The sequence below is a fragment of the Histoplasma capsulatum genome, assembly GCF_000150115.1.
Source record: "Histoplasma capsulatum G186AR genomic scaffold supercont2.14, whole genome shotgun sequence".
Classification (NCBI taxonomy): Eukaryota; Fungi; Ascomycota; class Eurotiomycetes; order Onygenales; family Ajellomycetaceae; genus Histoplasma; species Histoplasma capsulatum.
The window spans coordinates 300,414-326,429 of record NW_025544814.1 but is presented as its reverse complement, the minus strand read 5'-3'; the positions used below and the strand labels follow the sequence as shown (position 1 = coordinate 326,429).

Here is a 26,016-nt window from a genome sequence, read left to right as displayed (position 1 = left end):
CAGTCGCGGCGACATCACGCCCGTCATCTCGTTACTTAATTAACTTTCCCACCTTGCCTCGCCTTCTGCTGTCTTCTTTGCCTCTCGCTATGTCCTTCCAGTGACTCCGTCCAGCAGCAGCGCGGCCGGTTATTGCCCTTCCCCTTTCCGTTTCTTATTGCTTGTTTCCCATTCTCTTCTCTTTCACTTTCTGTCCCTCGCATAATCTTTAATATCTGCCGCCATCCCCCTCTCCTTTGCTTTTCTTCTTTTCTCTCTTTCTTTCTTCCCTTCTTCCTTTTGCCTTCTTCTCTTCTCCACTTCTCTTTTTTCCCTTCTCCCTCCCTCTTCTTATACTTTTCTTCCAAGCTTCTCGTCTTCTCCTTCTCCTCCTCCTCCTCCTCCTCCACCTCCTCCTCCTCCTTCTTCCTCTGTTTCATCCTGCTCACGACCTGGCCATCGCCATCGTGTCGCCCTTTCTTCTATTTGTTATATTGTACTTTTCCCATCTGCTTCCTCGCCAAACTTCTTCCTATCCCCAACAACACTCCCGAACACGTCAACACCACCACCATCATCCACCATCAACCATCGGGCGCAAGACCGGTTCTTCGCGTGTTTCGGTGATCGCGGGATAATTCATTCTTTTCCCTGGTTTTGATCGTGCTCCGATAAAACACCAGTCGACGGCGAACCGCTTCAAGCCACCTTTGATTTCTTTTCGATTTTCGTGTTCTTGGGGCCCACGGAACAGCGTAACTAACTCCGCAAACTAAATCAACAGCCAACCACAACAACTCGACTGTTCTTTTACGTTTTCAACACGATCGCCAGCTTGGTTCTTGTGTAAAGCATCCCAAGGTGGTTTGTTTTCCACCACCAATTAAAAAGGGGGGTTGATCCAAAATTCTCCTTTCCCGCCTTCACAACTCGACACCACGTGATTATTTTATTTCTCTGTTGAATGAACAACTACGCAGAAATAAAATAATAATAATAATAATTCAATAATAATTTAAACAAAAACAAGGCTAAAAAAAAGGGGGGGAGAATCCACGAAAACAAAACCAGGAGAACGAGCCACCAGGCTGCAAACATATTTCTGGAAGAGACGGAAATCTCCTCTCCGGCTCAGAGACCGTAACTTGGTCGGGATCTGAGAAACTGAAATACACCCCGGGCACATCGCCTGCTGTCTGAGTCACGGGCATTCAATTACTATCTCTGCTGTCGCCGCAAGGTAAAAGCATGTCGGCCGATGTTGCGGACGAGGGCTGGCGAGGCAAAGGCCGCACGCGACGGGCAGAGCCGCAAGCCGAGCCTCAACCTCAACCTCAACTACAGTCGCAAGAACAACAACAACTGGAGTTCCAATTCCAACAGCAGTTGCTACCGCCTGCCAAAGTTCTCAAGTCTTCGTCCCCTGACTTGTCTTCACCCAATTTATCCGACTGTGAGAGTGTGCCTACTCCCGCGCGGTTTCGATCGCGCGTTTCATCCCCTAATGCAGTCGCGCTGGGCCCTTCTGCTTCTGCTAACACTGCTGATCCTCCTGTTGTAGTTACAAAGAATGCTGGAGATGCAGGAGTTAAAAATGAGAAACAGGAGAGCGTCGCAGCCACTGGCACCACAAAGGTGAAACGAACTAGGCGAAAAAAAGAAGACAAGGAGCCAAAGGAGAAAAACAAGGAAACAAAACCTCGCAAACCTCGCACCAGTAATGCCAAAATCAATTATAATGGCGACGGCAATAATGCCAATGGGAACCCGAGCCAGTCTCAAAATCAGCATCTTCCTCTCACCGATGACAATGCAGATCGGGCAGCGTCGCGAAAACGACCCAAGCTGGATCATCCACAGGATGCCAAGCCAAGTCCGCCTTCAAGGCAGTCCAAAATCACCGATCTAGTAACCCCTCATACCGCTCCTATATCTACTCCTTCGACACTATCTCCAACTCACGCAACCTCGTCAACCCAATTCCATCTTGCTCCGTCTTCAACTTCCACCTCGCCTCGGCTCCAGCCACACCTCCAGCCAAATCACCCGTATCCTATTCCCCCCAACAACTACGATGCATTCCCTACAAACGGCGAATCCCGCCCTCCATATCGACCCTATCACATGCAACAGGGCCCGTCTTCCACCTCTGCTCTAGCTCCCGCCCCTAGCCCTGCCCATACTCTCGCTCCGTCCCAGCAACAACCTCAACCCGCGCGCACCAGTGGCCAGCACTATGACCCCATCCGCTCTGCCTTCGACAACTCATCCGTCACCGCCCCTCAATTCTCCGCATCCTCAAAAATCTCCTTGACTTCTAGTCACCAGTTTACTCCCCCGCCCAACACAAGGACACCTCCTCCTCGTCCAGTGTACCGAGCTAGTGCATCTCCCGCCATTTCCAGCATAATCGATCCTCCCATCCAACCGTCTTCCTCCGCTCCCCCCCAGCCATCTCTCTTTCATCAGCAGTCCAAGGTTTCTCCAGAGAACAGCCATTCAGCCAAACATTCACCTGTTTCAGCCACTCCCATCTCGACTCCTAAAACCAATACGACACCTATCCAACAGCCTAAAGCTGTGCATCAGCCGCTGCTGTCCTCCTCTCTCCTGCAAGAACCAGTCACCATGGATATCGACAGTGGGAACAATGCACCAACTCCCGCTCCATCAGTACCCTCGAAACTAACTTCAACAGGCCCCACCAAAAAAGGAACCGGAGCTTCCACAGGTACCCCCTCCACTGCACCATCTCCTAAACCTTCACGAACCAAAGACACAACCCTGCCCCCGATCCCATCAGGCTCGGGCTTGCTAGCCGGTACCCTTTTCGGCGTAGACGCGGTCGACAAATCTAACTCGACATCAACCCCGAACATCATCCTCCACATCCCTCTAAATGGTAAAACCAACCAGATCATCAATTTCACTCGTCTGGCAGAAGAACAGTACGGTTTTGACGCCCTCCATCCCCGCCTTGCAGCGCAACGCGAACGACTAGCCCGCGTCAATGCCGCCAGCGCTGCACTGGAGAGAAATGAAAAGAACACCAGGGGTACCACTGGCACTGATAGTGCAGTGGAGGATGATTTAAGCCTCGATGCTGATCGCGATAGCGACGGGGATGGTGATGTGCTCATGTCCGGTATGGGTGGCTCATCGTCGTTATTGAATGGCCATGCAGGCAGTGACGCAGGTGGTGGGGGTGGTGCTGGTGGTTCTACAAAGAAGAAACGACGTCGGAAAATCGAAGAGTATGACCGTGACGACCCGTTCGTCGACGATAGCGAGCTTGCGTGGCAGGAGCAAGCTGCCGCGAGCAAGGATGGGTTTTTCGTCTATAGTGGTCCGTTGATTCCGGAGGGCGAGAAGGTCGCTGTTGAAAGGTACGTTTTATTTTATTTATTTTGTTGCTTCCCCCTCATCTTTGTTTGGCTTTTTTTATTTACCCTTAGGAATACCTTGACTAACTAAAACCTACTCATAGAGCCGACGGCTCCATAAAACGCGGTCGCGGTCGCGGCCGTGGTGGTGCTGGTGGTTCCTCTGCGGGCGCAGGTAGCGGCGCGCGCGGTCGTGGGGGTGGCGGCGGTGGTGCTGGATCGTCGAACGCGGGACAGCAAGCTGCTGGATCCTCTGGACAAGATGGAGCCGCTGGCGCTGGCGGTGGAAGAGGTGGTGGTGGCTCGGCGAGAGGGAGCGGAGTGTCGCGCAAGCCGCGTGTGACGAAGGCTGGCCGGGAGACGATGCAGAGAGAAAAGATGGAGAGGCAGAAACTGGGGTTGGAGTTAGCGGGGAAGGGTAATGGTGGTGGTGCTAGTTCTGCTGTGGGTGGCATCGGGGCTGGGACTGGGACTGGGACTGGCGCTGGGACTGGCGCTGTTGGGCAGAGCACGGGCGCGGGTGTTGGTACCAATGCGACTGCAAATGCAAACCCCAATATGACTTCCAATGCTGGGGGTGTGTAATTTGGAGTAGTTGGAGTAGAGGAATGGTGACGGTAAATGAAATCGCCATGGCAATGGTCATTGAGATGAAGAGGTGGATTGATTGGCGGTAGGAAATCAAGGGTTTTGCTGCATTTATGTGTGTGGTTCCATTCTATTCCATTTTATATTTTTATTCTGCCTTGCTGTACTCTTTTCGTTTCTGCTTGTTGTCAGGGTTTTTTTTTTTTTTTTTTTTCTTTTTGGGCATTCGGTTCGGAATATGTATATACATATCCAGCCAAATCCATCTGAAGGTTTGCATGTATGTGGGTAAAATACATCATCGTCTTGTGCTTTTCTACTTTTCTGCTCCCTACTTTCTACTTTCTACTTTTTGATTCGCAATTTTACAAGGATATCCAACGAACCAGACCAACCTCACCATTTTATCATTTTGTCTACTTTTTATCCATCCCCCTTTCCCTTCCTTCCCTTCCTTTTACTTTTCCTTTTGTTGTTTGAGCTTTTACAATAACTTGTATTTATTTATTTTTTCCTGTTCCATTTAAAGTCAACAAACAAAAACAAAAGCACATATTTTTGTTCTTCGCATGAACACACTGGTAATATAAGTAAGTGACTTGGCTGCTGCATGATGGATGGATGCTACATATTCATATTAGCCTGGTTGTTTTGAATGGCAATAATATTTGCGTCTCGATTTTTCTCAAATCGTTTTTATTTCTTTCTTTTCCTTTCATTTTTATTTAAAAAAAAAAAAAAAAAAAAAAAAAAAAAGAAAGAAAGAAAGAAAGGAATACATTACTACTAACTACTCACTACCAAAGATATTCAGGGCTTCCTCCCAGTCCCCCCTCCTCGTGGAATGATAATATAGAAACTTGCATCACATTAACTGAAGACGGGGGAGGGGGGGGAGAAAGAGGAAAAAAGAAAAAAAGAAAAGGAGATATAATCAGCATCAAAGCTAAGACGCAACGTGGAATGGGTATGGGAAGACCAGCACAGGCAAACATGGAAGTAACAGATAATGTTCACGGGAGAAATTAAAATGAAGCGTCTCTCTGGATGGTCCACTCCCGTCTCCTTTATGGGCGGAAACTAACATGGACGTGGTCCCTAGAGAAAAACAAGTTAGCAAAGCAAAAATATGATTCTCAAAAAATAAAATAAAATAACAGCTCACCAGTGATTCGCAGTAAGCCCGCCTCTATCCTCCATCTTCTCCCACTGCGCCCAGCCTCGAACGCTTTCGCCGGCTTCCCAGATCCTCTGACCCCAGATGGCATATTTGACCTTAAGCTCTATAGCATGGAACATGACCCATTCCGCAAGCGGCTGGCCGTTGGGGGAGAGTGCCTGTGCAAGCAAGAAAAGAAAAAGCGAATGTCAGGAGGTTGATATACCAATCAACAGAACGGGTTATGATCGGAAACGCCCCTTTAAAGAAAGGAAACTTACCCCAGTCATCAAATCCAACGCCAGCCCAATCGGATGCTCCGACTTGCCCGAGCGCTTCCCGTAGCAACCCACAGACCTCACCTTCCCCGGATTCGCGCCCATAATCTTATACCCGGCATCAATGACATGGCGCTTGCACCTGTACTCGGGAATCCGAACAGATGGGCCCGCGGGCGGCGGCGGCGGCTTCTTATCCGTGCAGCACATCACGTCGTTGGGGTCATGCGGACACGTCCAGGGGTCACTGGGGGTTCCGGCACCGGGTGTCGCGGTGCCTCTGCACGCGGATTTTTTCTTGCATACTCCCGGGACGCCACGGGCGTTACATTTCCGGCCCGCTGGTGGTGGGGGCGGTGCTTTGTCTGTGCAGCACATTACGTCGTTGGGGTCCCAGGGGCATGTCCAGGGGTCCTCCGGGGTGCCTGCGCCGGGTGTTGCGATGCCCTTGCAGGCGGACTTCTTGATACAGATGCCGGGGACGCCGCGGGCGTTGCAGGAGCGAGGTGCGCGCTTGGCAAGGCTGTTGCTGTAGTCGTCGTTGCCATCGTCAACACCATCCTCACCTGCTATGCTGGCGTGAAAAGAGGGGAGTTGAGCTGTGCAACATTGCCAGCCATTTGGTGAGTGTTTGCACCAGTCGCCGGCGATGGGTACGCCGCTCCAGGCTTTACATTCGACAGGCGGCATGCAGTGGCCTTCTTCACCTTTAACGCTGCACTGTTCCCACCGTTTTGATTTGGCGGAAAGGGGGGTGCAGGTGGCGGTCAGGGTGAAAAGGGGGATGAGATATCTCATCTTTCCTTTCGTTCGCGTGAACCTCCTATTAATGTATTCTGGTAGTATGACTGGGAAATAGAAAGTGAGAAGAAGATACGACGAGATAGGGAGAAGTCCGTCGCTGTCGAGGGATTGATTGCTCTTCCAGATGGGTGAAAGTAGAGAAGCTGCGGTTGCAGGCGACCATTTTATATCAATGATACTTACCTTGGTACCCCATAATGACCAGAGCCTCCATGCTATCTGTGATCTTGAGGCTTATACATCTTCCACCAAATACGGAACAGTGAGATACTGTCTTCCCATGTTCTTCGACCATTCTGCCGCTAAAATTGAATGATATGCCGTGGGTCGTTTCAACCACCTTGGCAATCGCAAGTGCCTCCGAAGCTCAAGTAGCCCGCATACAGAGGTTCCATTTACCCGTATTTTTATTTTTATTTTTTTCTTTTATTCCAAGGGGCCAATTGTTTTTCCAATGAATCCAAAATCAAACCTTGAAACGGAACACCAATTGAAGATCATCAGGTCTTCTAAAGACATTCAAGCCAATCACATCTAGTTTGAATAGCAAAAGCTTTGCCCATGTCTTTTGTTTCAAGACGACTGAAAATAATGTTCCTTGTTTCTTCTGGGAAGAGATCTTTGGCGATGATCGTACACTGCTACCATGGGTGGTTCTTTGACGAGCTGATGGCAACAACAAGCTGTAGTGGTAATATTTATAGACACGAGGCGTGCAAGGATATATGCAGCAGGATGTGCCGCGCTTCGGAAGGTTGGATGTTAAAGTTTCAAGGCTAGCACATTCCCAGCTTCTGAATTGGCGTGGTGTGCTCTGTCTGTATTCTGCACAGTACGTGTAGATAGGCGGCGATGCCGCTCGCCGCTCGTGTTTCATCAAGCTGACTAGAACTGTTGGTTTTGGGCTATGAGAGCTTCTGACGATCCTGAAGATTCCCAATTAACTTGCTTTTTGTGTGTGTGTGTGTGGATGGGTGGAGCGTATATATCACCAAATCCGTATTCAAAAGTTTGTCTGGCAACCAGCAACTCGAATGGAATATTTGCCGCCATTCATCGGACAGACTTTCCCCTAGCTTGGTAGCCTCCGTTTGGGACTTTCCGCTGCACGAAGGATTTGATCGCAGAGATTGGGCTCAGGATAGGTTGTGGGAAGTGGGATGGCCCCCAGCGCCGAGCCCGTGGATTGAGGGGAACTAAGCAGGCTAATGGCAGCTAACAGTGGGGCTATGCCGCCAACAGGAGAAGCAATGCTGATGCTGAAGATAGAAGCACATATAGGCTCATTGGCCGGAATGTGCGCTGGCAAGAGGTTTAATCACCTTCCAGATCGTACTCGGCAATTTATCCAGAGGAGAGATTTGAGGTGGCTTCGCGGGTCGATCATACATAACCACGGCTTCAGGGGAATGCAAGAGTAATGATGCAAATGTGAAGAACTTTGCACCATGACAAACTCTTAGAGATGGATTTGGTGGGATTAGAGTTAGACTTGGGCTTGGGCTTGGGCTTGAAAATTGAGGAGGAATACCTTTGACGAGGGAAATAATGGTCATAGATCTAGTACTCCGTATTGGAATCATGTTGCAAGTTCCCCTATGTTCAGCCAGACTACACATATCGATGCTGACAGTGAACATGTATGTGGATGAAAGGATGAAAGGCTGTGTAAAACTACATACAAGTGTAAGTTAGACGGAGTGCTGGCAAGCTTTGTCTGAGTAGATAAACTCCACCAGATCCACCACTAAAAACAGGAGTTTGATATCAGCACGAGATAGGAGCCACCAATTCAAGCTTCGCTGGTAGCAGATTCAAGGACATGCGAAACTCTGGTTGTTGGAAAAGTGCAGAGCTCTGACGTAATGGATGTACATACTAGTAGTGACTATGTATCTGAACATCAAACCCTCCTACCATTTCATAGTGTTGAGTGAGGAATAGAACTGCAAGTAAAGAATTCAATTTCTATCTACTTGTACACATCAATACAACCCCAGCCTGAGATTGCCTAGAGGGCTCTGGTCTATTTCTTCTGCAGGCAGTAGTCGTCTTTCACAGCTATGTATAGCCATGAACCAACTGCCGATTCTTCATGTAGCTTGCATATATACTTTTTTTAAAAAAAATACAAGATCTAAGATAATCTTCACTGAAGGAATCAACAATGCTCGACTCGAAGCCGCTGGCGTTTTGTGGTTTCCGCAAACACGGTTAAGCTCAACGCCGTTCGATAGTTTAAAAACGCCACATAGCCCTAGAAAACGTCCCCCAAGGTTCCATGATTTTGACCATCTTGACAGCTCGCTTCAACTCCAATCCGTCAAGAGCTGCATGAGAATTGTTATTGCTGACATTTCCTGCTGCTTTGGCAATGCTACATAACCGCCATTTTAAGAAGAAAAAAAGAACGCAACGAAAAGAATGATGAACATCTGATCCTCGGTGAAGAGGCGACCCGGCATTCATATTCATTCCCCCGTAGTATTCCAGCACGGGGTGGCGTAACATCCAGAGCTCGAAGACCCTGATTAACATTCAAGTATCACTTACTTTCCTTTTTAGCTACTGGGTTACGAGACGGCGAAAATTTCTTTCCGATGTTCTCCTGACACCTCGTAGGATGGAGAGAGTCAAATCAGTCCCTAAGAACGAGGATGGCGCAGGCGATGATACCATCGAGGCCTTGGGAAATGAAAAGCTGGTCGACATATTGGCCCACTCCAAGCCCAACTGGCTAGGCAGTGGGTATCTGCGCATGTATCTCTTTTGCGCCCTCATCTTTCTGACATCAACTATGAACGGTAAGCACTGCGGATCAAAAAGCTTAATGCACAGTACCGCGCATGCACATGGATAGTGCGCACATGGCTTATTGAGCAAAGTGGGTTCCGGAGGAGCTAACTCAGCTGTTTGATATCCTTTGGGTGATAACTAGGACTTGACGGCAGCTTAATGGGCAGCATAAACACCCTCCCCAGCTACGTCAAATATTATCACCTTCCCCCATCAGGCAATGCAGGAACAGGACTTGTCTTCGCGATTTTCAATGTATGTAGGCCCCCTCCCACATGAGTTAAAATCCAGCCGTTTTCTGAGACACAAACCACCAGGTTGGCCAAATAATAGGCGCTCTCTTTATATGGATAGCAGACTGGAAAGGCCGGCGGCTGCCCATTTTTCTCGGCTGTTTTGGAGTTTGCACTGCGACAGTCATCACCGCCCTGGCTCCCACTCTGGGCGTGTTCATCGGCGGTCGGTTTCTATTGTCCTTCTTTGCCATCGTTGCGTGCACAGCTGCACCGCTATATGTTATCGAAATTGCGCCTCCCCAGTACCGTGCGACGGTTGCGGGCATGTATAATACATTCTACTACGTGGTTGGTAGCCTCAACCCTTTTTGGACTCTCTATAAACCCAGACTCATATCAAAGTAAACCCTGCGGTATGACCCTTTATAGGGTTCCATAACTGCTACTTCCGCCGTTTATGCAAGCCATAAATACCTTGGGAATCAGGCGAACGCTGATTGGCGTACCCCTTTATGGGTTCAAATGCTTTGCCCGGGGATTGTATGTCTGGGAATTTGGTTCTGCCCTGAATCTCCGAGATGGTATGAGATATATCCACTCTTTATGAAAGTACCAGCAGGCTAAGTACAATGATTACCAGGCTGATCGGGAACGAGCGAGATGATGAAGCAAGGGCCATATTGGTCAAATACCACGCAAACGGTGACTCCAATCACCCGCTGGTTAAACTTGAAATGGCCGAAATGGTCGAGTCTCTGAGAAGAGAAGGCATGTTGACTTGGCGGAACTTTTTTGATCTCCGGGTGCTCTTTAAGTCTCGTTCCCGTCGATATAGGATGATGCTCAATGTCTCCTTTTCGTGGTTTGGGCAATTCTCCGGTAACAAGTATGCTCCAATAATCCCAAGCGCGCCCCAGGGAAAGGAAAAAATCCTTCTCCATAAGATTGTCTTGGAATTTTTTTTTTTTTTTTTTTTTTTTGGCTGACACTTGAGACCTCATCCTCCAGCATTGCATCGTATTACCTACCTTACCTCCTTGAAAACGTTGGAGTAGCCGATACCAACACCAAGCTCCTCCTCAACATCGTTTATGCCATCACAGGCTGGATCCCAGCAATGGTTGGGGCACGCTGCCACGATATAATCGGGCGGCGCAAGATGTTGCTAGGCTGTACCGCGGGCATGGCAGTCTGCCTTGCAATTGCTGCAGGTACGGCTGCCGGCTACATCAACACTGGAAGCAGATCGTCCTCATCCGCCTCGATCGCATTTATCTATTTATTTGGCTCGGTGTTTGCGTTCGCGTTCACCTCGATGCAACCAGTGTATCCCGGGGAGGTTATGTCAAATGATATGAGAGGCAAGGGCATGGGCGTTTCCCAGCTTACTTCTGGCCTAGCGGGCTTTGTCAATACCTTTGCGGCACCGGTTGCGTTGAAGAATGTGAGTAACCACTTCCCTCCCCCTTTTTTTTTCCCAGGTCTTCCACACATGCTCTACCCTCTGACTTCTCCACCCTTCTCAAGCTAACAAACAATAAACACAATAGATCAGATATTGGTTCTATGTATTCTTCGTCTTTTGGGACCTGTTCGAGTTTGCGTTTATCTACTTCTTCTACGTGGAAACGAACGGACGCACGCTGGAAGAACTTGATGAGGTGTTTGAAGCGCCTAATCCGCGCAAAGCTAGTACGGCCCCTACTGCCTTGCCGCGACAACTTCCCGTCGGCCAAATTGACGAAGAGGAGCCGAAGCACGAGGCTGTTGTTTAGGAATTGGTGGTGTTGCAACTAGGCTACTTGATTCGAAGAATCCCAGTCTGGCGATATGGGCTTTCCCCAAGGATATCCTGCGTTCATATGATGGATGATACTGTGCAGCCAACATCAGCTTTGGAAGTCTAATTCCATGACGTAAAACAAATGTTAGTTCAACGCGGTATTGTAAAAATGTAGCGGAGGCAGACAAGTACGGGACCTTCTTTTGCCACACTATCTCACATGGCGACATGTTTGATAGTGCACCTAGCTCGCAAGTGTTATTTACTGTACTGCAATAAATAAGTCAAGCCGAGATCATTGATTCTTCTGTTCTGCAACAACCAGTCAAAAATGGAGAGCTACTTGCCTAACAATAACTAGTGGTTGCTAGCTACTGTATAGTTTCTCGATCCGCTCACTCTGTCAGTGGCTTCAAAATTTGGTTTCCACTAAGGATAAAAGTATATTATTATAATCAGAACATTCACTTTCCCACACGTTTGTTTCCCTTGCTATCATGGTAGCATGTTCCCGAGCATTCCAAAATCAAACTCCATGTCTTCTCGGTGGTACCTCGAAAATCGCTACATTCAATTCCCCAAACGCCGTTATTAAACCCCCCCCCCATGCATACCGTCATTAATCATAATATGTAACACTAACCACGTTGAATGTTTCCCTCTTCTCGCCCACAAAGACATTGCCGACCCCATCGACGTTTATATACCCAGGATCACTACCAGTGTTATCATCACCACTGCCACGCGAAGGATACGATATCGAATAGCCCCTTTTCTCCCCTTCCCTGTTCCCTGCAAAAAATAAAATATCCACCGGCGCCGCGCCCGCCCTCGAAGAAACCAGCCTTCCCCCCGGCGCTAACCACACCCTCTTATCAAAACTTGACACCAAAAACGGACCAGACTGGTTCGTCGCGATGACTGCAATATCGGTACTGTTATTGTTGTAGTAATAGATGACCCACCGCGCATTCCGGGGCCGGTATCTATTCATTTTGTTTTCTGCGTTATTACTACTATTCGAGGGCTCTTGCGACGATGGCATTGTCGTTAGTAGTGACGGCTGTGTGTTGTCATGATCGTTGATGTCTGATGTGGTGCTGTTGTGCGCTAGCAGACGACCGTCTTCATTTTCGAAAACAAGATAGCGGCCCTCGGTCAGTTGGCCAACGCATATCTTATACCCTTCTTCGACGATATTGGGGAGTGTGCTGGGTTGCGAGGAATATGGGGGAGGCGGTCGTGGGTCCGGGAACTGTGATTCGCAGAAGGCGGAACCGTCGAATTCGCCGCGGGAGTTGCGGTGGGGTTGTTTCGGTCTTGGTATGTCTGGTACGGAGAGGTCGGGCTATGTATAAATATCACATGGCGGTTAAGCAAAGGGGATTGTATATAAAAAACATGTGTCATTTCCTGCAGGTGTATTTCGGGGACGTACATTTTCGAAGTCCAGTGCATTAAGGAGATGAGCCATGTTCTGCCTTCTCCAGTGAACCATTTCGTCTGTCCTGACGTTATTGTAACCTTTGGCGGTGAGCCATTCTTCGATAAAAAGGATTTGCGAGTTGTGGTCAGCGTGTTCGGTAAAGACGCGTCCCCCGCGAGTCCAAGGGGAAACGATATAGAAAGGGACTCGAACTCCTGATATTGTTATTATTATTAGTTCTAAATTAGTAACAGGTTGGGTTACTCGCGACGGCGCATTTTTGAGTTGACAGTATGTGAAAAGAGCACAAACCAGGGCCAGTGTAGATATTTCCAAAAAGGTTATACGGATCTTCCAGCCATTCACCGGTCGTGTTCTCTGGGGAATGGTAAGGAGGAACATGGTCGCCCCAACCACCAGATTCTATGAGCACGGTCAGCTTGATACATTTAATTACCTTCGAACGGCGGAGAGGAAAGAACATGTACCATCGTAACTAATCAGAAGTGCACTTTTACCATACTTTGGCCCTCTTACCACTGCATCCAAAATTTTGTACTGCAACCAGCCTCCATCAGAAGGAGAATATGGCGGATGTTCGGAAAGTTCTCGCGGGCCGACGATAAAGCTAACTCGTGGTAAGGTACCTAAAGCAGCATCTGCATAAAAGGCATCTAGTCCCAAATACGCCATTCCCTTCTTTGACAACGCCGAGGTTGGGGGTGCATTCTGGAACTGCTCGAACCAGGCCAAGGGGTTGTCATCAAAGTTGTCCACTCCTTGGTATACCTGCCAAGAAACGCCCGCAGCTTCATATATGTCGAATATCGTTTTCCACTTGAGAGGGTAGCAGTTGAGATTGGGAGACTCGCATCCTAATCGCTTAGTTTAGCTCAAACAATTCAATCACGGGGTAGAGTTTTGCCAAAACGACTCACCCGGGGTTTCGTTATTATCTATATATACGCCGCCTTCATCTGGCGTCTGCGGGCTGCCAGGTGCATTGATACTTCCACTCACTAAGGTGACTCGATTCGGGTTTGTTGCAGTGATTTGCGATTCCTATCTCACTATGAGACTCCAATGCTGTTTTATTAAGGATGAGGGGAACACATACTTGATACATATCGCCGACAGTCCAGCCTTCTGCAATGGCAAACTGGACGGGGAGGTCATGCCGGTTTAGATAACCCCAACTCCACGGTGTATTGTTCCTTGCCCAGCCATTATTGAGTCCACCGTTGATTGACGCATGATTTTCTCTATATCCATTGCTTCCAGCACTCATGCACTGTATGGCTTGGGACCAGTTTCCGCCCAGATACCCTAAGTACCATGGAAGAAGGGTTTCTGTGACATTTGACATGCTCGAGTCAACTGGTCTAATAAAGGTAAGTATACAAGATTTCTCCTTATACTGGTGGAGGGAGAATCACTGGTACCACACGGGGAGCCCATTCGGGTTGACCTGTACGTTGGGGTCATTAAAACCTCTTGCACCCGCCATTGTCCCGAAATACTTGCGAGCCAGTTAGTATTCGCGTAATGGATATCAGTGGATGTTGATTAGAGCATACTGTATCCCATGACCGATTTTCTTGCATAAAGATGATGACATGGTCGATGTCCTTCAAACTTCGGGCCACTTCACGTCGGTCAATAAATAGAATCAAAAAGATTGCCGTTAATAAGAGAGCTAGCTATAGTTATGGTAAAAACCCATAGTCAGCAATCGGAATATCAAATGTCGGACAAGAAACTATACATACTGCAGTAACAGCTAATCCTATTTTCACAAAACGGGCAGCCATCTCCCGAAGCAGTGTGCTATCGAGTGTTGAAGAGGGAGCATGGATTCGAAAGAAATAAAAAGATAGAAATAACTATAAAGTCTGGAGAACAGCACAAATCTAAATTCACCATCATCTTCAAAACAGAAGGAAGACCTTGTATATCGGCCTCGGCGACCCACTCATCAACCATAATCATTTGTACCGGGGGCAAGCATACTGAAGAACCTGGTTACAAGGTCCATTCTGAAACCCTTTCCAAGAGAGCTAGGAAGCTCTGTATCCCGGACGGGATGCTTGCTCTGGTGGCGGTGCAGGAAAGCCAATTCCTCAGAGAAGAGTTAAAAGGGCAGCTAATAACCACCAAACTCTCTCAAACAAAGTGATTCATCATCTGCGTGTGTTCGTGGTGCGTGTGTAACTGCATGCTTTGTTTTAACCCTGGCTCTTGCGCTCCATCTCCATCGGCTTTAAGACAGGTCGCGCATGGAACGAACATCCAGTCGGAGGAGGATACGCAAACCTCGCGATGAACTCCAAGATCCTCCAAGAGTTTCGTCAGAGCTATCTCGAACGGATACGACGAGTGACAGAACGACCTTGTCAAGGAGCTGCTTGGCATCTGTCATCATCTTCCTAATTTTGCTGGTAAGTTTCTTGGGTGTCCCAAAGTCTCCGAACATTGCGCACGAAAACCAGGCTGTGGAGCAGTCGCTTCACTCCGATATTGGTCAGAAACTGCATCCCGAAACACATATTCATCGGCCGGTGACGACAATCCGCCTTAACTGGACGGTAACTGCAGCTTATCTCCGTCCAGATGGTGTGCTGAAACGCATCTATGTGATCAATGGTGTGTCTGCTGTGCTATCCTTGCTCGGATCTGGGACCATGCCACTAGCGCGGGTGTTCGATTGATTGACATCCAGCCATTTTTTGACTAGGTCACTTTCCAGGCCCTGTCATCGAGGCGCGATCTGGAGACCGTCTGATCGTTGATGTAAGAAATGGCTTAGAGGACGAGGGTATTTCGGTGCATTGGCATGGCCTGCATATGAGAGGTGTTTCTCTTCTATACATCGAATAATGTGACAGAGGTTCTCGATTCTAACATAGTTAAGATGCAAACCGAATGGATGGCACAACAGGGGTAACGCAGTGTGCTATTAACCCCGGAGAGTCCTTTCTCTATGATTTCAACATCTCCGATTCGCAGAGTGGAACGTATTGGTATGTTTATATCATACGTTAGCTATATATGTGCATGTATTCTTTTCGCAGCAGACCAACTAGTGTCATCCTAGGTATCATGCTCACTCCGGCCTGCAGAGAGCAGATGGACTTTACGGTGGATTAGTGATCCATCGTCCTACCACAAAAGCCATTCGAGGAATCCAATCCCCGAGCACAGAATCAGATATTCTCAAATATGATTATCAAAAAGAAATTCTCCTGCTAGTTGGGGACTGGTACCATAGGCCAGCGAACGATGTCCTGAAATGGTACATGAGAGCAGCATCATACGGGAATGAAGTATTATCCCCTCCATCTTTAAATCTAGATAAAAAGCTAATAGCATGTTAATGCTTTTCAGCCTGTGCCGGATTCTATTCTCATCAATGGAGCCGGTCGCTTTGATTGCGCCATGGCAGTCCCAGCGCGTCCTATTGATTGTTCCAGTGAGAATCTCATGCCTCATCTTATAGTAGACCCTTCCTGGTCATACCGAGTCCGAGTCGTGAATACCGGGTGGGAACCCTTCCTGGAGCTTACGCAGGGAATATACTTTCTCTAATGTAGGTATTTAGATCTCTTGCCGGGGTTTCTCTTCGGTTTTCCCAAGGGTATATACGCCTCACCCACGTTGACGGAGGCTTGGAGGCGCAGCAGTTAATGCAGTCAAGGACATCCAATTCAAAGTCCATTGGCGTCGTATATCCCGGTCAACGAGTAGATTTCATCCTACGACATCCTCAGAACACCCGAGCAAAATCCTCTCTGACTGTGGAGTTGGATCCTGAGTAAGTATCAATCCTCACTTGAAAGGTATTCTCTTCTTCCACCAACTGACAGTTTTTAGATGCTTCAAATACCCCAACCCAGCACTTTCTTCTGTCCAAGCATTTCCAATATATAGCACAAACCCTAATAGCATCAAACCATACAATCCACAACCCTTATATCTCCCATCAAATGCGCACATTAACCTCACTCAAATATCCTCCTCATCGACTCTCCTCTCCGGCCTTCCGCCTGAAGCCCAGCGGACCTATGTAATATATACAAAGATATCCCAGATGTCCAAGAACCAAAACGTGCCATTTGGTTATTTTAATCACACGTCATGGCGCCCACAATCAGACCCTCCATACCCTCTCGTCGCCCTTGATCCACGCCATTGGGATAAAAACCAGTTCGCAATTTCCACAGGGAGTGAGCCTGCCTGGGTTGATCTTGTCGTTAACAATCTGGACGAGGGAGCACATCCGTTTCACCTCGTAAGTGTTTTTCGCCTCAGTCCCTCCCTCCCTCCCCCGCCCAATACCTCCAACCTCAACCCAGTCCCTCTCGTCAGCCTTCTACGATAACCAAGTATCGATAGTACACTAATATCGGTCAAAATAGCACGGCCACAACTTCTTCGTTGTCACTCTCCATTCCGCATCTCGCGGCTGGGGTTCGTACAACCCGTTCAACCCCGATCAACAGCATCAGCAATACCAACCCACCTCCCAAGATCTTTCCAGAGCTCTGTTACGAGATACAGTGCAGATACCCCAACGGGGCCATGCCGTCCTCCGGTTTCGTGCTGATAATCCAGGAATCTGGTTATTTCATTGCCATGTCTTGTGGCATTTGGCGAGTGGAATGGCAATGGTGTTTGATGTTATGAACGCGTCTCAAGCAGGGAAGGACCAAGGACTGGTTAACGGGGGAATCAAGGAGATGTGTCGATATCTGTAGCTAATTTATTTTCTGCGTTTAATCAAACGAAACGGATTGAAACTAGAATTGGGGCGGGTGAAGGCCTGGGGGCAAGCATTAACTCCTAAGCTAAAACAATTTGGAAGCTAAATCGACCTGTACACACGAGATGTCTCTGCCAGATTTATGTCTATATGTTGTACAGGATATCTATTCTATTTACAGTTTACTTCCCGACATGAAAGCATAATCGTTACACTGTCCGATGTTTGGGCAGCAGAAACCCAAATATATGTTAAGTTGTGTGAGCATCTTGTCATAGTATACATACATCACCTAAACATATTTTTTCGTTTTCCAATTACTGCGGCCTTCAGGCGAACGAAACAGCTCTCGTTAGGTATAGGGAGAACTTCGGTCAAGTACTCTGCAGTGGAGAAACCCGGTCCTAAAATTTCCTATATATATATAGGAGCACAGTCCTACGCTTGCGGTGTTCAAGTGTATACACAAAGTCTCCCATGTAACATTCAATCCGGAGCCAAATCCATTTGTTGTACGATTGTATTCAAAAGCAATCATGGCCAAAGCCCTAGAAGTCCCTGCTCTTTGCCCATCGTCTAAGTTAGCTAAATTTATTAGCCTTTCCAATTCCGCCGCCCATCACTGTCGTAATCTAAATCTCGGGCCTTCCGGGGGGGATGGAAATATGTATCAGTTGGCAAGATCGTTGATTTTGGCCACCGGTTTCGTAGGCATCGTTACTTCGTGAACTTTCTGTTTGACAAATTCAAAACAGATTCGATCATCAGGGCCATCGTTGCGCCCAAGAGAGCCTGTGAGACCCTGGAGTGGTGGCTATCACGCTTAGGAGGTGTAGTGAGCCATTTCGCCGGACACAATATGTATATTTTCCAGTAGCAGTTTGTATCACAGCAGATGTGAAATTCGGCTTTCCTTAGGATCACGGTTACTGTTCATTTTGCTCGTGATATATATCACATTTGGACTTCCCACGACAACTAACGCTTAGTGTCTCGCACTAACGCAAGTCGATACGCTCGTAAAGGAGAAAGGCTATCCAAATAAGCGCGACGAGAGGATTGAAACGCCATTCACGGCTGCGATGAGACGCATCCTTTCGCCTCCTGCGCCCGAGTATAAAATCCCTTGCGAAGAATCCAATCGGAAGAGAAGCCAGATACGAGAGTGCTGGCAATAGATTTCCAGTAACTTGTTCCTGCGACATGGCTTCAACTGCTTCAACTCTTCGCTAATTCTTTGCTAAATAAATCCCGCGACATGGGGGTATTTGATATCCCTGAGTTATCATCGCATTAACCAGAGCCCGAAGAACCAGTATTGCTAAGGTTGAGGGTACTGCAATTCCTATCCAGCTATATTATTGCTCTCAACCCTTGATTATCGGCGTATGGTTATGCAGATATGCATGCTCCATAATTACACCAGTTCAGTATGCAACTCGTTATATTGCTGCTGTTTAAAAAGAAAATTCCCGGCGTCCCAAGGCCGGCGACGGTTAGCCTTATTACTGCAATCACAAAATCCATGTATCTGTGGAGACCTAAGTAATCTCCGGTGCTAGGAAGAAAAAACAATTCCAAATGACTTCACGACCCCCTCGGGCCATGAAAGGTTCTGCTGACAGCAGAAACTGATGCTACCATGCATTCATCCGAGAGAGCAAGGTTCCATCTCGGCGATTCCATGTTACGGTTCATGATAAGGCGCATATCACTCCGCATCCTCCAGCAAAGCCTCCATCAAAATTTGGCATCAAGTCTCTTTCAGACCCAGCTTTTTATATGAGAATTTTTGGCAATGAAAATGGAAGGTGTGCAATCGAAGAGTCATGAGACACCCGGCGCTGCTCACCAGACGAATCTTGATGAGGCAGCTGTAGATCAGGCGGTAGTCTATCTGTATCAAGCTGGGTAATATCCGCCATCGATACCTCAAGCAGAGAGGGAAATGGTGCGAAAGCTTGATGGGATCCTGATCCCAATGGTTAGTCAGCTCAGTTTTTCTGGAATGGCCGAGCTAGGAAATGACACTCTTTCTTCCTGCTGCATACATGGAGCTCTCTTTGACTAACAGAGTCGTGTTCTCAGCTCTTACTTACCGCGACTCTCGGAGCATTCGACAAGGTGGCATTAGGCACATCAGCGCTGTATGTCTTAAGGGAAGACCTTAATCGGAAGACCAAGAATTTGCTTGAGCGGGGTCGATTCTCCCCATTGGTGCATGCTGACTTGGCCAGAGAATGCACAACTCGGACAATATCTGACCATCTTTGAAAGTGATTGTTGGAATGCGGCCTTCATCCTATCTAGTGCAGCGCTTCCAGTCCGCCAATTATCTCTGCGTCTGCTCAATGGGTTGATCGCTGATGGCATTGTTGATATCGACTTGCAAATCCTCTACAGGCCTCCTAATACTGGGTTTTTATATCGGTGCGTCCAGCCATTATTAACCGCTGGCATAGCAAGATGGCCTTCCTCGAGCTTCTGTGTTTTCCCTGCGAAATAGGGTTGGACTGATTCTGTTTGACAGGTTTCCTGGAGGCGGCAATAAGTCCCTGGTAGCTCTCTCATAATTGCAGGCTTCTATAAAAGAGCGAGCAACCTCGGCGAAATGCCTCGTATGCCGCTGCAAGTTCTGTCATCAATGGGTTCCTCTCATGGGCCATGCATGGGACACATTCCAGACTCTGCTGGTTTAGCAAAATGGAAAAGTCTCTGTTTCTTATAACAGAGAGAAAAAGTCTCAGGGATTCGCGATGATTGCTGTGAGGAGGTTGGTTAATGTCAATATATAGGCTCAGTGCCTATAGTGGTGGTCAGTGTTTGCTGCCCTTGCCATGCCTGACCCCCCCATGAACCCCTCCTTCCTCAGCGAACAGGAGCAATATCACGCAGTCTAGCGTTTGGCAGACCACAGAACGGGAATAGCCAACAAGTATTGGAAGTGTACGCAGGCGGTGAAAGCAATTGTCTAGCCGAAAACTTGGCTTCTTTTCTTTCAACCTGTCAGTCAATGTTCCGAGCGGAGGGAAATAAACAATCCCGACAGCTCGAAGTTTCGCCACCCCCTAAATCTCATCTTCCGAGTGGGGCTCTACACAGAAAACACATGATCTTGCAACCTTCCATCAAGGCATCTCCCTCGCCCAAGCGAAGACAAAACACTGCCGACCACACGAAGCAATATTCAATCCTGCACATCGGATATTGCGTCGTTGCGTCGGTGCGTCATGTCATTTCGCCACGCCTATCCTCTCCCAATGGAAGGTACTTATCTCGTTCTCACACAAATGCTAACCCCCATGGAAGGAAACTTGATTGGACCCCAAACTTTCCGCGAATCGCAGGCGCCAGAATACATCGGTGGTTTCATCGATATTGCTGGCAAGTTACTGTACCAGTATCGCTCTAATGGCTGGCTACTAGGCTTTGGCCACCTGCGCCAACAAACGCAGCTGCGAGAACCCTGGCTCCGAATATGACGAACAAACTCTTTTTTTCCCAAGATGAGACTGATATCCAGCAGCATAATTCTAAGTATACGACATGGATGAACGGGCTAAACTGATAGGGAGTTTTCCCTTGGTTAGCAATGCTAGGGTCACGGTTGACAAAACATGACATCATGGCGATGGATAGTTATGAAATTAAAACAATTGTGTGCATAGTGGATCTGAATCTAATGCTAAGCACGGATACTAGCATCGATCATGGACTCACTAAAAAACCTGTGACAGCGCCTTTGACGTAAACATACGCACCCCGTAATCTAGGCCCTTCAGATTTAGGGGCTACATCATGTATCATTACAGCATCGTCATGAAACTACTCGTCCCGTATACCTTTCTTTCATAAGATAATGCCACAACGCCACCAAAAAAAATTACACAATTGCATGAAAATACAAGAATAGGGGGAGGATATACGCTGCTGTTTAACAAGTATATATATCCTTGAATTTTTATTTAGTTGTCGCTTATCAAATAACCTTGGAAGGAGGACTGTAAAGTGACTAAATGACTTTTCTAAAATATAAAAAGGATTACAAGTATAGAATCTTTCTATAGGGACTTAGTGGAAAAGGAAGGGGGAGAAGAAATAAGGTAGTAAGGAGCCCCAACCAAGAACTGACAAACAGAGCAACAACAATAAAATATCCTAACATCAGCAATGCCGAAAAGAAGTGAACACCACTTGCATGGGGTGAAGAAAGAAGATTTGAACGTATCATGCCAAGCTAATCACCCCTGGCTCATTGTCTCCCCAAACCTTGCCTCGCGGGAAATCAATATCCTTTGCACGATATGCATTTTCAACGACCATTCGCGCTCTTCGAACGCTGCCCAAATTGCGCGTCTTCTGAATGCTCGTTAATCTATCCAGCACAAAACGGCGATGCTGCTCATCATCCAACCCCACGTTACCCACAATAAACAGTGGCCATAGCAGTGTAGGAGAGTCGGGGAGCGTATCTATCAGGCTTATTATCATGCTGATGATTCGGGCTTTGAATCCTGAGGGCGACGTCTCCACGGCACCTGAAGTAGTGACCTGATTGCCGAGAGATGGGTTTCCTGTATTATTATACCGATGCTCAGGGTCATGCTTGTGGTGCCGACTAAACTTCTCAAGCGGATAAAAGTAGCAAAGACCAGCCGGACTTCCCAGGCGTTCGCGCAAATATAAGATCGCTGCGAGTCTTTTTGTTTCGGCAATACGTAAGAGGTCTGCTTGGAAAGGGGCGTAGCTTGGTAGCTTTTGGTGGAGAACTCGTAATTCGTCCTCAATGGCATTCCTCGCCGCATTGAAAGTCGAGACTTCTTGTGGTGAAAGCCGACGCGTTTTCATGACCTTCAAGGCTTTTTTAGTATGCAAAGTCTGTCGTCGGTGCTGTGACAAATTCGTTTGATGAAGATGATACCTTTGATTTCTTTGAGGCTAGAGCAGATATCTTATTTATCAAGGTCATTAATCCCCTCGAACAACCCATCAATACGTCAATCTAAAGCGTTATATAAATCGAAGAAAAATTAGATACGATATCAATCAAGTTGTTATCCTGTCGATGCAAACAAAATAGGCATACCTCTTCAAGGTCATCGTCCTCCAGCCATGAATGGTCTTCTTGTCCCATCTCCGAGGAATCTTCAGCTCCCGTTCGACCCATAATGTCATGAGCGACAAAATACATCACGAAAAACTTCTTCAGCGCCTCGCTCTCGCACATCTGATGTGGAAGCATTGCCATGAGCCGAAGACCCCCACGAAGATGTGTTGTCCATGATGGGGTGCATCCATCAGTTATCTAAAGTCAATATTATTAAAAGCGCTCTCTGGAAGTGCCATCCAAAGGGAGGAAAAGAGCACAGTGTACTTGCATCATGGAAACAGAGCATCAAGACCGTGGCGACTGTGCCAGCGCTTGGCTTTCTATTGTTGATCTCATTCTGTAAGCCATGTAGCGCCTTCTGCTTGAACACAAATGCTTCCCTCTCATACGTGTGGTTGCCGAGGAGCTGAAGTTGGTTTGCAGCAATAGCAAGGAGGGTGTTTCTCAGCGGCTTATGGGGCTGTTGATAATTCAAAGCCAGCGGCGTGACAAGCGATAAATAGGGGTTGCATTCGGTGCTGAGCGAGCAGAAAGGTGCGATACCCCGGATGAAATAATCAAGAAGGAAGCTCTCGACCGGGCAATAATGCACTAATGGATGGCCTAGAGGCCGACATGGAGAGGAGCGGACCACACCGTTCACCGACTGGGCAATCTCCTCCAATTGCTCCAACGAGCATTTGGGTATTTCTTCCCCGTCACTTTCGCCAAAGTCCCAGTATGTCGTATTCAAAAATAGCCATCGACCTATATACTGGTCCAAAGGGACAGGATCGAATTCATGATCAATTCCGATTTTGGTACGCGGTTTGGTCGTCGGACGTTTTGACCATGTCCCTAACAATGTAGTTTTAAAGAGCTATACGTCAGTGAATGCTTCCTTCCTCTATTGTTTTCCTGGAGGGAAGAAGGCTTGAAAGGTCAGAACAAACCTTCTCGACCAAAGTGTATACCCCTCTGAGCCGCATCCTCTCTCCAGAGCAATTTGAGGCCACGAACACATCGCACGCCCAGTCGTTCGCACCGGCTACATACCGGCCATTCCTCGGTGCATTGGATATGCTTTTCTAATGGCAGGCCCACACCTCAGTCTACGATATGATCGCATGAGAGAGAACAAGGGGTAAAAAAAACACATTGAACTAACCCTTACATGTCCAGCAGCCCGTCCGTCGTCGGCTCTCGGACTGCTTTCTCTCTCGCCGAGTCATTGGAATACAACAAGACTCCCCCACCTGCCGTCAGCAAATCATCTGTCTACCTTGTTGCAGGGAGGTTCCCTTCCTCGTGAGGACTAAATCAACGCCATAGTTGACCCCGTCTCAGCAAATGCGGCTATATGGTGGTATCAGCGCGTTCAATTAGGGTCTTCCCGGAGAATCAGCATGCGAGCGAGATCACAGAGGGGCCGTTGTACATGCACAGCACAAGGTTGACCATCTTATCAATCGCAGCCCTCGCCTTCGCCTGTGGGCGTGTTATTCCGCTTTAGGAAATCCACCGGCGGCCCGGGACCCGTGGACGGATGATCCTGCGCGACAGGCTGACTCAGCCCTATGTGGCTTTTTTGGTCTGCATTTATCCATGGGCAAGTATGTAATGTATGAAGGAGCATTTGGCCATTGTTGACCGGGCTTGTTTTATCTATTTTTGGGGACAGGATCTTGGGGCCAGATTCGGTACAGAGAAGCTCTGGATGTTATCAAAATAGCACGCACGAATCCGCTCAGTGGGTATTTTAATTTTCTCATGGACAAGCAAGCAATCAAGCAACTCTCCCTGGGCAGTTAACAGCTGCTAACTGTCTCGGAATAACTATATATACACATACAAAAGGTGATAACCCATTGACATGTCGTTGGGATACTTTCACTTAAAATGAAGATATACCACATCCATTAACCACACGCAAGCATACGTCCCACTTCCCGCTCATGCTTAGAGACCGGTGTTGGGGAATCGGAGGACACCCGGCAATTCTGGATTTCTGATCAATAATAGAATTGCACATCCGTCACGTAGGCATCCCTCGGTTATCCTCAAGGTGCTGTCCGCCGTTGCCGTTGTCGCCAACTTGAACGCCCCACACCCTCCATCGAACATCTTCAATAATATCCGCCCTAAGCCACATTCCTTTGAAGGTCTTCCTGCAGCGTTTTTCTGCCGTAGCGAGTTTTGTTCGGTCATCATTTGAGTCCAGCCATGCGAAAAGGAGTCTGAGTTGCCACAGCCGATCCCTGACCGTATCATCCCCATCGCCTTGACCAGTTGCAGCGTCCACCAAATGCTGGACCGTCTTTTCAAGCACGAGCCTCGTATCCACTGCACTTGGACGCAGCCAGGAAACTGGCCAAATAATAATTTCGGAGTGGTCCCTGGCATAAATCTCAATAGGCTGTTGAGATGGTACTGAGGGTATCACTAGCGCCTTGTCACCCATATCAAGAGGTCGGAAGGTGCGAAGATTGAAAATCCACTCCCAGAGGTGGCGTGCGGGGAATCGGACTTGAATCGATGATTTTCCTTGGGAATACAAGATAGGTGCTGCTGCATTCGGCGTAGTGTTGACTGCCCGAGAGTAACCAGGGGAGGAAGATGAAGGGATATCCTGGACGTCGCTCAATGCCATCAGGGATGAGGAAAATTCCGAGGTAGAGGAACCAGTATAAACAGCTCGCCTACGGAGATAAACAGATTGGTCACCCAAGCGGAATTTGTCTCGGAGACCCGGGTTGTCAGCAAAGTCGAGAGTCAGATCCCAGTGATCCGGGCTTTGTATCTTCACAGTAGCGAGATCATCTATATTAGGGAGTAGGCATGGTGCTGTTGTAAGCTGACTTTCGCCTGTTTTGAGCGTCAGAGATACCGGTATTGTTACCGCACGCCGTGTGTCGAGGTCGCGCGGAACAAGACACCTTGGCTCTGCCGCGAGGACCCACAGATGGCGAAAGGCTTGGAGATGGCATTTGTTGTCAAGAACAGTGGTGGGAAATACGGGATAAAAGGAGCAAAGTAGGGCTGCGATCCCAAGATTCGAAGTACCCAGCGTATATGTTCCACCACCCAAAAACAGCATACCGATAGCCATGTGTGCTGCCATGTGGCTTCCGTATGGCGTATCTGCACTAACGTGGCCATGAAGTGATCGAAGACGGCGAAACACTATGAGGTCTCCAGTTCCAGCCATGACAGCTGCTGCAGATAATGCAATAATATCCTGGCAGTTGCGAACTGCATTTCGAGTTAGCTTCTCATCGTAGTTGTGCACAGTGAACCGCGCTATACGTTTAAACTGGTCAAGATAGGAAACAAGAAGGTCGCGGGCTTGATATGCACCAGAGCCGGCAAATCGAAGCCCAATAGCAAAACAGAGGCCGGTAATGATGTTGAAAAACGGCATGTCATCAGTGCTTAGATGACGGACTGTCGTAAGGCGATATTTACGCTTATAAATAGATGGGAGATTGTTCTTGATCCATCTATCGCTTGCGATAATAGAATCCCACATTATCAAGTGTTTGGCCAATGTTCGAAGCAGGAAAATGTCTGGCCGCACATAGTCAAACTGAGCAACCGTGTCTGGGATATCGATCTTTTCAGCGACAGTCGCATCGTTTGATTTCATGAATATTATCGTCAATGCAACAGTCGCTCCTGCAGTGGCTTTGTTCAGGATATGAAACAACGTTCCACCCTCTTTGGGCCCCACAAGCCA

At 48.0% G+C, this 26,016-nt stretch overlaps 11 protein-coding genes across 11 annotated transcripts; 4 read left to right on the top strand and 7 right to left on the bottom strand.

Annotated features, from left to right (window-relative positions):
- Positions 1–35: 35 nt before the first annotated feature.
- Positions 36–419, bottom strand: HCBG_07760 (uncharacterized protein; the record flags this gene model as incomplete). Its single annotated transcript, XM_045434809.1, has 1 exon — positions 36–419. The coding sequence occupies one exon, from the start codon at positions 417–419 to the stop codon at positions 36–38; it is 384 nt and encodes a 127-aa protein (XP_045284115.1).
- Positions 420–1,227: 808 nt separating this feature from the next.
- HCBG_07759 (uncharacterized protein) lies at positions 1,228–3,947 on the top strand (the record flags this gene model as incomplete). Its single annotated transcript, XM_045434808.1, has 2 exons — positions 1,228–3,365; positions 3,467–3,947. 2 exons carry the CDS (start codon positions 1,228–1,230, stop codon positions 3,945–3,947), a joined length of 2,619 nt encoding a protein of 872 aa, XP_045284114.1.
- Positions 3,948–5,017: 1,070 nt separating this feature from the next.
- On the bottom strand, positions 5,018–6,185 carry HCBG_07758 (uncharacterized protein; the record flags this gene model as incomplete). The annotated part of the gene is made up of 3 exons (XM_045434807.1): positions 5,018–5,048; positions 5,116–5,288; positions 5,391–6,185. The coding sequence occupies 3 exons, from the start codon at positions 6,183–6,185 to the stop codon at positions 5,018–5,020; spliced, it is 999 nt and encodes a 332-aa protein (XP_045284113.1).
- Positions 6,186–7,263: 1,078 nt separating this feature from the next.
- Positions 7,264–7,774, bottom strand: HCBG_07757 (uncharacterized protein; the record flags this gene model as incomplete). The annotated part of the gene is made up of 2 exons (XM_045434806.1): positions 7,264–7,493; positions 7,528–7,774. 2 exons carry the CDS (start codon positions 7,772–7,774, stop codon positions 7,264–7,266), a joined length of 477 nt encoding a protein of 158 aa, XP_045284112.1.
- Positions 7,775–8,358: 584 nt separating this feature from the next.
- HCBG_07756 (lactose permease) lies at positions 8,359–10,998 on the top strand (the record flags this gene model as incomplete). The annotated part of the gene is made up of 8 exons (XM_045434805.1): positions 8,359–8,404; positions 8,447–8,513; positions 8,757–8,995; positions 9,130–9,242; positions 9,653–9,804; positions 9,864–10,109; positions 10,232–10,667; positions 10,774–10,998. The coding sequence occupies 8 exons, from the start codon at positions 8,359–8,361 to the stop codon at positions 10,996–10,998; spliced, it is 1,524 nt and encodes a 507-aa protein (XP_045284111.1).
- Positions 10,999–11,414: 416 nt separating this feature from the next.
- HCBG_07755 (uncharacterized protein) lies at positions 11,415–14,327 on the bottom strand (the record flags this gene model as incomplete). Its single annotated transcript, XM_045434804.1, has 9 exons — positions 11,415–12,354; positions 12,445–12,647; positions 12,745–12,855; positions 12,921–13,307; positions 13,371–13,494; positions 13,550–13,814; positions 13,869–13,951; positions 14,010–14,132; positions 14,202–14,327. The coding sequence occupies 9 exons, from the start codon at positions 14,241–14,243 to the stop codon at positions 11,626–11,628; spliced, it is 2,067 nt and encodes a 688-aa protein (XP_045284110.1).
- A 381-nt stretch (positions 14,328–14,708) lies between these two features.
- HCBG_07754 (iron transport multicopper oxidase FET3) lies at positions 14,709–17,186 on the top strand (the record flags this gene model as incomplete). The annotated part of the gene is made up of 8 exons (XM_045434803.1): positions 14,709–15,075; positions 15,167–15,283; positions 15,344–15,452; positions 15,527–15,755; positions 15,817–15,971; positions 16,031–16,243; positions 16,303–16,720; positions 16,848–17,186. The coding sequence occupies 8 exons, from the start codon at positions 14,709–14,711 to the stop codon at positions 17,184–17,186; spliced, it is 1,947 nt and encodes a 648-aa protein (XP_045284109.1).
- A 541-nt stretch (positions 17,187–17,727) lies between these two features.
- On the top strand, positions 17,728–18,369 carry HCBG_07753 (uncharacterized protein; the record flags this gene model as incomplete). Its single annotated transcript, XM_045434802.1, has 3 exons — positions 17,728–17,771; positions 17,903–18,026; positions 18,181–18,369. 3 exons carry the CDS (start codon positions 17,728–17,730, stop codon positions 18,367–18,369), a joined length of 357 nt encoding a protein of 118 aa, XP_045284108.1.
- A 600-nt stretch (positions 18,370–18,969) lies between these two features.
- Positions 18,970–19,564, bottom strand: HCBG_07752 (uncharacterized protein; the record flags this gene model as incomplete). Its single annotated transcript, XM_045434801.1, has 3 exons — positions 18,970–19,163; positions 19,287–19,419; positions 19,457–19,564. The coding sequence occupies 3 exons, from the start codon at positions 19,562–19,564 to the stop codon at positions 18,970–18,972; spliced, it is 435 nt and encodes a 144-aa protein (XP_045284107.1).
- Positions 19,565–21,127: 1,563 nt separating this feature from the next.
- HCBG_07751 (uncharacterized protein) lies at positions 21,128–23,718 on the bottom strand (the record flags this gene model as incomplete). Its single annotated transcript, XM_045434800.1, has 6 exons — positions 21,128–22,042; positions 22,113–22,193; positions 22,278–22,496; positions 22,570–23,138; positions 23,234–23,368; positions 23,449–23,718. The coding sequence occupies 6 exons, from the start codon at positions 23,510–23,512 to the stop codon at positions 21,419–21,421; spliced, it is 1,692 nt and encodes a 563-aa protein (XP_045284106.1).
- Positions 23,719–24,315: 597 nt separating this feature from the next.
- HCBG_07750 (uncharacterized protein) lies at positions 24,316–25,926 on the bottom strand (the record flags this gene model as incomplete). Its single annotated transcript, XM_045434799.1, has 1 exon — positions 24,316–25,926. The coding sequence occupies one exon, from the start codon at positions 25,924–25,926 to the stop codon at positions 24,316–24,318; it is 1,611 nt and encodes a 536-aa protein (XP_045284105.1).
- Between the last annotated feature and the right edge of the window lie 90 nt (positions 25,927–26,016).